Source organism: Miniopterus schreibersii (assembly GCF_964146895.1).
Source record: "Miniopterus schreibersii genome assembly, chromosome: 8".
Classification (NCBI taxonomy): domain Eukaryota; kingdom Metazoa; phylum Chordata; class Mammalia; order Chiroptera; family Miniopteridae; genus Miniopterus; species Miniopterus schreibersii.
In genome coordinates this window covers 5,708,960-5,722,247 of record NC_138109.1, presented here as the reverse complement: position 1 = coordinate 5,722,247, position 13,288 = coordinate 5,708,960, and the positions used below count along the sequence as shown (strand labels likewise).

Genomic DNA, 13,288 nt, shown 5'->3' with positions numbered 1-13,288 from the left:
ATTTCTCCCACGCGGTCTTTCCCTTTTTAAAATGTAAGATGTAATTCACATAACATGAAATTAGCCATTTTAAAGTGTACAGTTTGGTGGCAGTTAGAACGTCCACGGTGTTGGGCAGCCACCACCTTTGTCCAGTTCCGAAACCTGTCACCTCCAAAAGGAAATCCCGTCCCCACGGGGCGGTCGGTGTCCGTGCCCTGTGCCCACCCCGGCCACCGCCTCACGCTGCTGGAGCACAGGGCTGAAGTAGACCAGATGTTCCTGTCTTCAGTATTTCAGTTTTAAATTCTCCTTGTTAGCCTCAACCCTGAAGCCATCCCCCGAGGTAATGACCTTGTACAGTTTGGTGCGTCTTTACGTATTTATGGCCACGTAAAAGCACTGGTATATACACATTACAGTTGTAGGGCTTTTCCAGAAAACACCGCCGCCCAGAGAGGCTGTGCTCTGGCTATCTTCCGCAGCCTGCTGTTTCCCACGTAAACTCTGCCTCTCACACTGTTCTCCCTCCTCCACAGAGGTCCTACAGCAAAGAGTTGTTCGAGGAGGTTATTTCGAAGATGCGGAAGGCAGGGATCAAGTCCACGATAGCCATAGAGAAGTTTAAACTCCTCGCCGAGAAGGTGGAGGAGATCGTGGCCAGGAACGCGCGCGCCGAGATCGACTACAGCGACGCTCCCGACGAGTTCCGAGGCAAGTGGCCGCTTCTCTCAGCGGGCCTTTGATTTGAGGTCACTGGAAACGGGTAACGTTAGAAGAGGACGGCCGTGCTGTGCTTTCTGCTTTTTAGACGTGCTGTGGTTGCTTGTTGAGACGCTCTCTGAAGTTACATTTGCCTACTTTTAGTTGGTATTGTAAATTAAAAGGGAAAAAAAGTCCTTGGCCTGATTTCAGACCAGGTGGCAACGCTGGAGACCCTGAGGTGCACCTGGCCTTGGCGGGCGGGACTGGCGCTGCGGAGAGGCTCAGAGACCTGCAGCCGCCGCCTCCCCGCACGTCGCCTGCAGGCTGCTTCCCCGCAGAGCGGGGCGGGCGCTGGCTGCCGTCCCTGGGGTGCGCGCTTTATTTTTCGCCGGCAGCAGGGGCTGTTTGGGTCTGCCCTCGGTTGTAGGCCCCGTTACTAGGTCGGCGTTCGCTCTGTCTCTGTAGACCCGCTGATGGACACGCTGATGACCGACCCGGTGCGCCTGCCGTCCGGCACCATCATGGACCGCTCCATCATCCTGCGGCACCTGCTCAACTCCCCCACGGACCCCTTCAACCGGCAGACGCTGACCGAGAGCATGCTGGAGCCAGGTAGGGGCGCGCTGGGGCGCAGGGCGCGCAGTGTCGGAGGTTCACCAAAGGGGAACTTGTCCAGTCCAGACACTCCGTAGTTTATGACGCTTAATGGAAAAGACACGAAGCGTCCTTTGCTCTTTTTCATGTCCTGCTTCTTTCTTCCATCTTCATGTCGCTGAGCGAATGAAAGGCCTTTCTTCCCGTTTGTGCGGATGCGAGCACCCTCTCTCAGGAGGAGCCCCCCCCCCAGCGCATCAACCCTTCCCTCTCTTTCCTCAGTGCCAGAGCTGAAAGAGCAGATTCACGCCTGGATGAGAGAGAAACAGAACAGTGATCATTAAACCGCCCCCTGCCCACCCTCTGCGAGACACGGCCAAGGCCAGCGAGGAGCAGGAGCGGCATCGGCGGTGACATGCTCTTCCAGCGCGGAGGCCAGCCGTGGCGGAGACACCGAGCGCCCACCCAGAGCGACCAAACACTGGCCGCCCGAAAGGACATGAGTGAGAAGAGGAGCCCAATCCATGTACATATATTTAAGTGACAAACGTGGTCAAAAGCTTGAGGGACACATTTTATGATTGGTTGCTTGTATAATGAAGCACGTCCTTCATATGTCACAGTTTGGGGCTTTTGCAGCGGAAGTTTCGTAGTGATTGATAATGAATGGGTCTGGGCAGCACCCCTTCCATCTTTTTCCCCCCTAAATCCAATATCCATTGATTTGATTGTGATTAGAGAACCTTGGACATTTTGCTGCTAAAGGATCTCCCCTCCCCCTCCCCTCCCCTTCCCGACCCTACTTGCACTGCTGTGGATTTTTTTAAGAGAAGCAAAAACAAAAATAAATTCCTTTCCCTGGCCCTCCAAACGTATATTCTGTGAGATAACTGTGCCTGCAACAAAGTGTTAATCCTGGGGTCGTATTTTTATATCATTCACATATTTGTTTTTTTAATTGGTGTTAGATGACATGATTAATAAAAAAGGCAAGATATTTTCAGAATTTGAATTTCAGTTTTTATTTTTTATTTTTTTCTTTTGAAATGTCCCTTTAAAATTTTTTTATTCTGAGCAAAATGAAGAGAATCCTGTTGCTCGGTCCTTGTCATAAGCCCTCTCTTAGGAACCTAAGGAGCAGCTGCAGCAAAGGGAATGTTTAAGTCTATCAGGAGTAAATGGCTTAGGGCTGGGGAGGGAAGGGAGGTTGGTGCTTCTAATGCTACGTGACAGTTCGAAACCTTTACAGTTTCCTACGAGGGTACACGATGCCTCAACCCTGCGTCTGTGGGTTCAAGGCAGGGGTCATGTCTGTGACGTGTCCTTTGGGGCTGGGCCTTACCAAAGCGAACAGGGGTGCGAGAAATGTGAGGGTGTGTCTGCTTGTAAACACACGAGCAGGCGGCCCCACGCGCGCAGAAGCAGAAGACTTTGTATGCCTGCTCCCTACTCAACATACTTGAATTCTCGAATCTCCTTTGGGGTAAAAAAGGATTTGAAACTCACCATAAAGTGTTTTGAAGAAATTAAATCTACAAAAACATACTTTTTCCTTTCCTTTTTTCCCCTCCACAGGCAGTGTCCTCTGTTCAATCCCTAACGCAAACTACAATAAACGGTGATACACATTGAGAAGGCATCGTCGAGTCTCTTCTTTTTGTGGAAAGCACAGGGGTGGGTGAGCCACGAGCCAGATGAGCTTGCCCTTAGGAGTGGCTGTTTTTAAAGGAAAACTTGTGCATTTGTGTGAGTCTCGATGCCCCGTTTGGTTCTCATTGGCTGTCTGCTTGTCTGAGGGGGTTGAGCGTTGTCGCCTTCAGTCTCCGCCGTCCTCAAGTTGCTCCTGACTAAAATATCTTCCCCTGACCTTTAAAATTCTTACTCAAGTTCAACCCATTTCATAAGCATTTTCTCAGGCGCCGCAGTTCATGAAACCGAACCTTCCAGCTCATGTGATAACAGTGAGCACTTCCATAGCATCGGCTGGGCCACGCTCTGTGCGGAGGCTTTACAATGGTTTCATCCTCAACAGGACGGTACTTTTATCTCTGGTTTTTTTAAACAGGTTGGGGTGTGGGGCGTGGAGAGGTCACCTGGCAAGGTCACCTGGCCGGTTAGTGGGAGAGCAGGTGTCCAGCCTCAGAGCCCATGCCCTTAGCCACCATGTCCACTTCTCTTTAGCATGTTTGGACCAGATCACTTTTTTTCCCCCTCAAAAATAAAATATTTCTTGTAGCAAAAATTTTAGAGACTATAAACAAAAAGACACCCATAATCACCCATGCAGATAATTCTGTTAGTTAAACAATATTAATGCCTGTAAGAAAACTGTGATGTTTGCTGGCTTCTGTGCCTGATTTTGTTTCTTTACCCATCTCATGAATGTGTATTGTCTGTCTCCTCTCCATCCAGATTATAAATCTTCAGAGGCACAGGTTCTGCCATATTATTTGCACTCCCCACTAGTCGCCCTGAGTTAACAGGACGCTGCTCTGTTGTCCATGTGCAGCATCGTTCTGAATATTCAGAATCCAGAGGCTTCAGGGACCTTCTGCGGGCTACTCTCTGGGGGAAGATGTTTGGGATTTTTAATTTTTGTAGTCTCAGGGTTGCTGTTTTATAGCAGCTTGTGATTGCCGTCAATCTCTTCATTATGGATATTAAAATAAATTGCAGATGATTTTAAAGTAGATCTTGGCTACAAGGAGGGAGAATCAGGAGCAGAAGGAAAACGGTCCTTGAGAGAGAGATGGTCAAACTAACGTCTCCCTCGTTTTATGACTCGCTATCGTATGGGTTTGAAAGGAGCTGATGAAATGTCTTTTGAAAAGCTAGCTGAGCACGTTGTTCACGTTTTGTAACTGCTGGGTTTGGTTCATAGAATAGTGCGTTTCATAGGGTCGCCGTTGGGATGCTAAGGCGAGATGAGTGAGCCCCGCTGACTAGGTAAGTGTGGGACTGAGGGAGACATCCAGTGGCTTCTGAGCTTGGCGTTGGTATCACCTACTCTTGGGCTAAAGGATGCCACCTTTTGCTGATAATGTGCCTTTTTTTTAGCATATTCTGTACATGAACCACTCTTTTGTGTATTAATTTGTTTATTCCTCAACAGCAGTTGGAAGGAGGTAGTGGAACTGGCCTGTGAGTCAGGCCGTGTGGGCTTCAGAGGCTGATCCCTCCGCCACTCCCGCCGTGTGGCAGTGTTCCAGAATGATCCACGTTCCGAATGCCCAGGGAGATGTGGAGAAGCAGCGTAGCATTCTGGAAGGAGCTTTGACCTAGGGGTCAAGCTCCAGATCCAACCCTCATATTAAATGGTTAGAAAGCTTAATCTCACAGCTTCATTACCAGCCTCTCATTGGTGACCCCTAAATTTATCTCTCTAGCCCAGGCCTCTCTCCTGCACTGCAGACCCTGGACATCGCAGGTGTCTAAAAGGCCCTCAGAATGATCATATCCGCGCCAGTCCCGTGTCCTTTCCCCCAAGCCTGCTCCTCTTAGACTCTCCATCACAAGGAATGGCAGCTCCACCTTCCTTCTGCTCTTCCTGTCCAATCTGTCCACGACTTTATCAGCTCTACCTACAAAACACCCCCCCCGTCCCCCAAATTCAACCACTTCTCACCAGGCCCACTGCTGCTACTGATCTGAGTCGGTGCAAGCAGTTGCCTGGATTATCGCATGAGCATCATAGCTGATCCTGTTTCTCCCCGGTCCTTTCTCAAAACACCAGCTGGAATGGTCTTGTTAAAACTTAATGAAGACCTGGTCACTTCTGTACCCAGAACCTGCCAATGGTTTCCTAATCCTCTCAGAATAAAAGAAGCCCTTACAATCGCCGGGAAGGCAATGTGCTCCCACCTCATGATCTCTCTGGGCTCAAATCCTCCAGCTTCCCGGCACTCCAACCCCTACGCATCCTGGCCTCTCCCCTCCTCCTGCGGGCTTGCCCTCCACCCCTGCTAGGGCCCTTCTACTTGTTACTCCCTCCACAAGGAATTCTCTTCCCGCAGACATCCACGTGGGTTGCTCACTGCCTTACTTGCTTTAGGTCTTTACTCAAATATCACCTCTGTGAGCCCTTTCTTGTCCACACTATTTAAAATTGCAACTCATTCACCACCTTTGTTGTCCGTTACTCTTCCTTTTCTCTGTAGCATTTATCGTTACCTAACATGCTCTGTTAACAGTCTATTTCTCCCGCTAGAATGTATGTCCCACGAGAGCGAAGGTTTGAGTCTGTTCTGTAGCCACAACACCTGGAAGAGTGCCTGGCACAGAGTAAGTGCTCCGTGCATTGAATGAACTATCTCCATGAATTTGTCATTTCAGCTGTATCAGTTATCTATTGCTATGTAACCAAGTCACCCCAAAATTCAGTGGCTTGATACAATAACAGTGATTTTATCTCCCACGATTCTAGAGGTTCCAAGAGCAAGCATCCAAGAGGGCCAGATGGCAGCTCTACCACCTTTTACAACCTAGGCTTGGAAGTCACATAGTGTCACTTGTGCCTTAGTCACGAACCCACCAAAGAAGAAGGAATGTAGAACCCACTTCACGGTGGGAAGGATGTTAGGATCAGGCTGTAAGAAGAACATTTGAGATGAGAGATCATTGTTCTGACCATCTTGCAAACTAAGGTCTGCCACGTTTCTCTTCTGGCAACAATACACAACCTTCCTATATGCAAAGTACATTCATCCCTTCCTCCAAAGACTCCCGAATTTATGACAGCAGCTTGTAGCCCAGTGTCCCATCGTCCAAATCAAGTTTAGGTGCAGATGAGGTGCCTCAGATGTGATTCTTTGGGTACAGTCCCTTGAGTGCCATTCCTCTGGATCTAAAGATCTGTGAACTAAAGATACATGTTGTCTACATACACACTATACGATCACCATACAATGATGGGACAGGCATAGAAAAACCACCATAGATGCTCCTGTTCAAAAAGTTAGAAAAGGGAACACAGGAGTCACTGGTCCATAGTCATTCTGAAATCTAGCCAGGCATGTGTTGCCAGTTCCTTGTTCAGGGATCGATCCTACAGCCTGTGACTTGTTCACCAAGGCTCTCAGCCCTATCCTCTGGGCTCTGAATCTTTCCTTTTCCATAAGAAAATTGAATTGCAACTAAATAGTCTCTCCAGCTTGTTTCCTGCGCATAAAAAGAGGTTGAGTTCAAAAGTCTCTTTTCATGTCATACTTTCTCTGTCCCTTTTCATTTAAACTGGAAGTACTTTCCTCAGAACAAGTCTCTTAAAATTTTGTGGGTTTTCTATGAATCTCTTGGGGTTTACTCTGTTAGACAAAACCCACAACCATAAATCTCCTCAAGATTCTTTTCTATTTTGGGTTTCTCTGAAACCCTTAAATCTTTCTGAGATCTTAACAAAGGGTTTTTTAAATCATGTTCTTGGTCCAGAAGCTCTTCTGCTATAGGCAAAGAGAAGAAGCTAAGTGGCATGTTCATTAATCTGCCTTGAAATCTCCTGACCTGCATCGAGTTCACTCAATACATTTCCTCCTTTCCACATTCCCACAGACAACAGTCTTGCCAAAGTTTCCACCGCTACATAACAAGGGTCCCCTTTCCTCCAGTTTCCAATAACATTGTCCTTTAAAGCCCCTTTGATGCCCTTTTAGGCCTCACTAACAGTCTCCTCAATGCACTTCTGCCCGCCATTCAGTCCCAGAGCCATGCCACATGCTTTAGGCTTTGTTACAACCACACCCACTTCCAGGAATTAAATCTTGCTGCTAAAGGGGTCACCCAAATTTAATGGCTTAAAACAGCAGCTATTATTTTATTATCATCTGTCATGCTCCTGGGGGGTGAACTGAGCTCAACCAGAAAGCCTATTGCAGCACTTCAGAAAAGAGTGATGGAGCTTGGACAAGGGCAGTCAGTGGGAGCAGAGCTGGTTAAGTGTGGAAATTCTGGAAATATTTTGAAGGTAGGGTCAAAAGGATTTGCTGATTGACTAGATGTGGAGAGTATTCAAGAAAGGGGTTAAGTTTGGCTCTAAAATTTGGGGCTTGAACAATTTGAAAGGTGGACTTGACATTGACCGACTTGATAATTTGGGGTTAGAGGAATTCAATTGCTTCCTTTTGTTCATTTTAAATTGAAGATGGCTTTAGTCACTCAACTGGCCTTGTCGAATAGGTAATTGCATATTTGAGCCTGGAGTTAATGGCAGAGGTCCAGATTAGAGAGGTTAATTTGGGAATCATCCCTATACTTCACAATGCTAAATTGTCTTATCTAGAAACATACTAACTTTTTAAAATGGTTTTGTGCATTTGTTAGCTTATTTCCTGATCACTTTACAGTGTCTATTGCTATTATACAGATACCTTTTCTATTATATGTTCTAGTTAGATATTATTTCTGTAGAGATGATTTTTTGAAGTTTATGTTGTATCCAGCATTCTTTCAGAAATATTATTTCTATTAATTTGGGGGTTCTGGTAGATTTTCTATGTAGATAAGTATTATCTGTGAATAAAGACAGTTTGCCTCTTGCTTTTCAATTTTTATACCATTTATTTTTCTTCTTTTATTACATAGGCAATTACTTATTACATTTTTCAGTATTCTGTTAAACAGAAAAAAAGTCATACTAGGCATCTTTACCTTGTTCCAGAACTAAATGGGAAAGCACATAAAGATTTTCTAAGGCATGTGACAGTTGTTGGTTTTTGGGAGATAGTCTTTATCAAGTTATGCAGTTTCCTTCTATTTTGTATTTTAAAGAAAATTTTTATGTTAAATTACAAAGGGTTTTTTCTTCAACTCATGTTATTTTCACCTTTAGACTATTCTTGCTGAAAATTACACTCTTAACCTTTTAAACCTTAAATTATTCTTGCATTCCTGCATTATTAGTTTCAGCTAGTTAATATTTTATTTAGAATTTTGGCTCTCATGAGCCAAGGTAAAACGAGCCAATGCTTTCCTTCTCTACATTTCATCCTCATTCAGTTTTAGAATTTAAGATTTATTAGTTTTGTAAAATCAGTTGAAGATATTGAATTCATTGAATAAATATTCCAAAGATACTAACTGAGAACTACTATGTGCCAAACACTGTTCCAGGTGCTGGAATCAAAAATCCTGTCATCATGGAATTTATATTCTAGTGAAAGGAGACAGATAATAAGTAAAATAACAGTATGATGGACGGTGGTAAATGCTAAAGAGAAAAATAAAAAAGGAAGAGGGAGGTGAGTGGGATTCAGTCTTATTTAGGGTAGACAGGCAAGACCCCTGGAGAAGATGGCATTTGACCTTTCCCCCTTTTCTGGAACCACTTATAGATGATGGGGGGGATCATGGACACTTTGAAAGGTTGATGGATCTCATAAAACAATCTAAACCTTGCGTTTTTTGTTGTGGGATACAGTTAGGGGCAATAGGGAGATCTAAGGAACATGTCTTTTTCTTTAATGGTTATTGTAGACAAAGAACTTAAACATATTCCTTTACGTTACATTTATGTCTGTAGTTTTCTCTTTTTCATTATAAATTGTATTTACTTACATCTTTTCTCTTTTTTTATCATTCTTATCAGATGTTTCTCTAGCTTATTCATTTTTTTCCCTAGGAACCAGCTATTGTATTTCTTACTGGAGCATAATCTACATTCAGAAAAGTGCACATATCCTGTGTGTAGCTCGACCTCTCATGGGCCTCTCGTGTAATTAGCATCTGATCAAGAAACAACATCACCGGCACCCAGAGTCCTTTCCATTCCTTCTCCAGTTACCACTTTCCCCCAAGACCCCAAGAGTTACCACTGTCCTGACAAAAACTAACTTTTGAATTGTTCATTTTATTTATCGTATTCTTTGTTCTTAAGCTTTTTGTGCCCTCTCCTTTTGTTCTTCGGGTTTACTTTCTTTTTCTAGCCTCTTAAGTTGAACAGTATCTTATATATTTTCTGTTTTATTTGCTGATAACTGTATTTAAAGTTATACATTCTCCTACAGTAATGTTTTAACTATATTCCACCAATGTTGACACACGGTCTTTATATTGTTATTAATTTCTAGGTCTTTCATGATCCCCTTTATGATTTTATTTTCAAGTGTTAGGAGTATTTTTTTAAAATTTCTGTACACACATCTAGGGTTATGTTTAAATCAATTTAAAATTTATTTCTCATTTTATTGCACTGTCAGAACAATTGTCAAAATGATGCTAATTCTTGGGAACCTATCAAGGCTTCCCGGTGGCCTTGAACATGATTAAGTTTTATAACTGTGCCGTGCGTCTCATTACACAGTCTTGGTTTATTAGGTGTAAAATTCTACGGGCATTTATTAACTCCAGCTTATTGATTGTGTCATTGAAATCAAGTTGTACAAAACATACATGTACAACTTAATTACTATAACGCTTCACTTGTGTAACTACCACTCAGGCAAAGAAACAGAGCATTTCTAGTGCCCAGAAGCCCACTCGGTGCCGGTTCCCAGTCCTAACCCTCCCAACCCTACCCACAGGTAGGCGTCCTCCTGATTTCTATGGCAATCCCTTCTCTGTTTTTTTTCTATTTTTGCTTACTTTATTGTCTGGTTTCCAGTTGATCTATTTCTTTCCAAGACTGTATAATAAAATCTCTATTCCAGTTGCCGACTTCATCTATTTCTCACCATGGCTTTATTAGTAATTGTTTCATATCTTTTGAGGCTATGTTGTAAGGAAGATATACTTGCAATTACAGTTTTTCGATTCTCTTTCCTCGTTCTGTCTTTTTGTCTCTTCTGAAGTTTGTTGTATTGATTTCTATCTTCTTTAATACTAAATTGCTATTCCAGTGTTGCTTTGATTGATATTTGGCTAGTGTATCTTTTCCCTTGTTTTCCTCCTACCATTTTATTATGAAATATCACACTTATTCACAAAATGCACAAAACATAGATGCACAACTTAATTACTATAATACTTCACTTGTGTAACTGCCACTTGGGCAAAGAAACAGAACATTTCTAGTGCCCAGAAGCCCACTCAGTGCCTATTCCCAGTCCTAACCCTCCCAACCCTACCCACAGGTAAGCATCCTCCTGATTTCTATGGTAATCCCTTCCTTACTTTGTTTTATGGCTGTGTCACTTAGCTGTATGTCCCTAAACACTGTAGTATAATATTGCCTGTTTTGAAATGTTATATTAATATATTTAAATATAGTATGTTTAAATCTGGCTTTTCTTGTTATTACTTCATAAGAATGAATATAGTCCATATTGCTGCATTACTTATGATTCGTTCATTTTCATTGCTATATATATTTCATTGTATAAATATACCAAAATATTTTATGTGCATTTTACTGTTGATGGATGCTTACTTGGGTTGTTATGAGTTTAGAACTATTATAGATATTGCGGCCATGAACATTCTTAAATATGTTTCAGGGTTCATTTCATGTTGAATTTTGGATTTTTGTCAAATGCACTTTTTGCATCTATTGAGATCTTTTAAATTCTTATTGATTGATTGATTGATTGATTGGAGAGAGAGAGAAACATTGATTTGTTATTTCACTTATTTATGCATTCATTGGTTAATTCTTGTGTGTGCCCTTACTGGGGATGGAACCCACAACCTTGGCCTATCAGGATGACACTCTAACCAACTGAGCTACCCAGCCAAGGCATCTATTGAGATCTTAACATAGGTTTGTTGTTGTTTTTAAATATACCTTTATTGATTTCAGAGAGAGGAAGGAAGAGGGAGAGAGAGAAACATCAATGATGAGAGTCATTGATTGGCTGCCTCCTGCACGCCCCCACCTGGGGATCGAGCCCACAACCTGGGCATGTGCCCTGACTGGGAATCAAACCGTGATCTCCTGGATCCTAGGTCGATGCTCAACCACTGAGCCACACCAGCCAGGCTTAACATAGTTTTTTATTTTAGGCTGTAAATATGGTGAATTATACTGGTTAAATTCTGAATGTTAAACAACCCTTATAATTCTGGGAGAAATCCCACTGGGACATCACATATTATTCTTTTTGTATATTGTTTGAGTCAATTTGCTAAAATTTTAAGAATATTTCCCTCTATATCTAATATTTGCATTATAAGGAATATTGGCTTCTGGATTTCATATCTTACAATATCTTTTTCTGGTTTTAGTAACTTCCCCTTTTTCTCTACATTTGAGATGCCAATTTTCAAAGTCACCGCATTGCATAATTCAGTGATTCAGCGTTATAACCTATGATGCTGTTTCTACATATACATATATTTCTTTTTAAAATTTCTACTTTGTGTGCATTTTCCTATTCAACCCTGTATCTCCAAGTAGTTTTTCTAAATAACTGCTTCTTCTATACTTGTTCCCAGTGGTCTCTCTTTGAAGATTTTTATTATGCTTATTTTGAAATTTTTGTTGCGTCTAGTCCATCATTTCTGCTTCCTCCGGTGTTCACTTGATTGTCTCTGATTTATAGCTGTTTTTGCTCCTTAGACGTGTAGTTCTTTTCTCAGGAGCTCATGCTCCCCGGGGCGTTATAAACTACCTGGATGGTAATGGTAATGTGTAGGGAGCGCTGAAGCTCCGGCCCTAGTTTGTGCCCTCCTGGTGAGTGTGTGTGTGTGTCAGAGAGCAGAGTTGCTGCCATTAAATTACAGGTTTCCTGAGTCCCCATTTCCCATCTCACAGGTCACCCTGCCCTTCAAGAAACCTGTTATCTTCCCCAGCACTGCTCTTTTCCAAGAGCCCTCTCCCTCGGCGGTAATCACCTGGCCCTTAGGGAACGGGGGAAGGGAAGGGAACCCTTGGGGTCAGGCTGTCTGCTCCTCCCCGCAGCCAGGCCTCTGTGCCTCCCTAAAACTGCTCCTGCGCCCCGTGTCGCAGGGCCAGGTAGTGATCGCGGTGGGAAGGGGAGGAATACAACTAACCCAAGAGCTCCCGCCCAGCCTCCCTTCCACCTGCAGCACACCCGCCTGCTCCAAGTTGCCCTACCTCCTCCCCAGAGACCAAGCACCTTCCGTCCCCTCGTGGATTCCTTGGCCTTTAGAGCTTCTGTGTCTCATCCGCCCTCTCTGTTCCCGGCCTCTCCGAGGCTGGGCTCAGTGGTGTAGACTCCTGCCTCGTCTCATTCTCCCAAGAACTCGGGTGGAGGTACAATCATGCATCTCATCCTGCAGACGAGGAAACTGAAACTCAGAGGGGTGCCTGCAGCTACACAGCTGCTATTTTTATTGATTGATTTGAGAGAGAGAAACATGGATTTGTTGGTCCACTTATTTATGCATCATTGGTTGATTCTTGTATGTGCCCTGACCGGGGATGGAACCCGAAACCGTGGTGTATGGGGACCAGCTGAGCTTTCCGGCCAGGGCCTTCGCAGCTGCTAATTAAAGACGCCGTGGCCCATCCATTGCTCCCTGCCCCAGAGTCTGCAAGGTCCTCTTTGGAGAATGCTGGCTCCGGGAATAAAGAGCTCCGAGTCGGTCATTTCCAAATCCCTTGGTGGTAGCGGTGATTTCCAGAAAACCAGGCTCTGTCCGTTTGTATTGCGTGCCGCTTTTTATGGTGGTTTAAATTATTTATGCTGTTTTGTTGAAAGCTAAGCATGTTGGCTAAACTGCCACCGATCGAAAGGTAGAAGTGAGCGGGCAGACTGGATTGTGCTAAAAAAAAATGCTATCTCCAAAATTTCCACCCTGTGATACCTTGAAACTCTTTTCATGGGGGTGGGGGGGGAGAGGGGAGAGGGAGGTGGGTCTGGTCACCAGGTCTGCTCACTTCACTGGGGATTATTTCTGTATCTTTCAGTCATTTGTAAAAGGAACATATTACCTGCCAACATTACCTGGGTGGAAGGAAATTGCTGATGTATTGGCTTTTTAAAAAAAAAAATCTTTGAGCTCTTATATAGAAACACATTATAAATAAACAGTGTTAATTTTTAGCTGCAAACACAGTGGGCTATTTATGTGGATATTACAGATCGAAGGCGGAGCTTCCTCGGAGGGCCCCCTGAGAAGG

At 43.8% G+C, this 13,288-nt stretch overlaps 1 protein-coding gene across 5 annotated transcripts in view; it reads left to right on the top strand.

Moving 5' to 3' along the window:
* The window catches only part of UBE4B (ubiquitination factor E4B), an 88,231-nt gene extending 85,947 nt beyond the window's left edge, over positions 1-2,284 (top strand). For all 5 annotated transcript variants that reach the window (XM_081143866.1, XM_081143869.1, XM_081143865.1 and 2 more), the window contains 3 exons: positions 519-693; positions 1,150-1,296; positions 1,561-2,284. In XM_081143866.1, the coding sequence (XP_080999992.1) occupies positions 519-693; positions 1,150-1,296; positions 1,561-1,622 (384 nt within the window). In that variant the 3' untranslated portion in view covers positions 1,623-2,284. The remainder of the gene's footprint in view (positions 1-518; positions 694-1,149; positions 1,297-1,560) is intronic.
* The last annotated feature ends 11,004 nt before the right edge of the window (positions 2,285-13,288 follow it).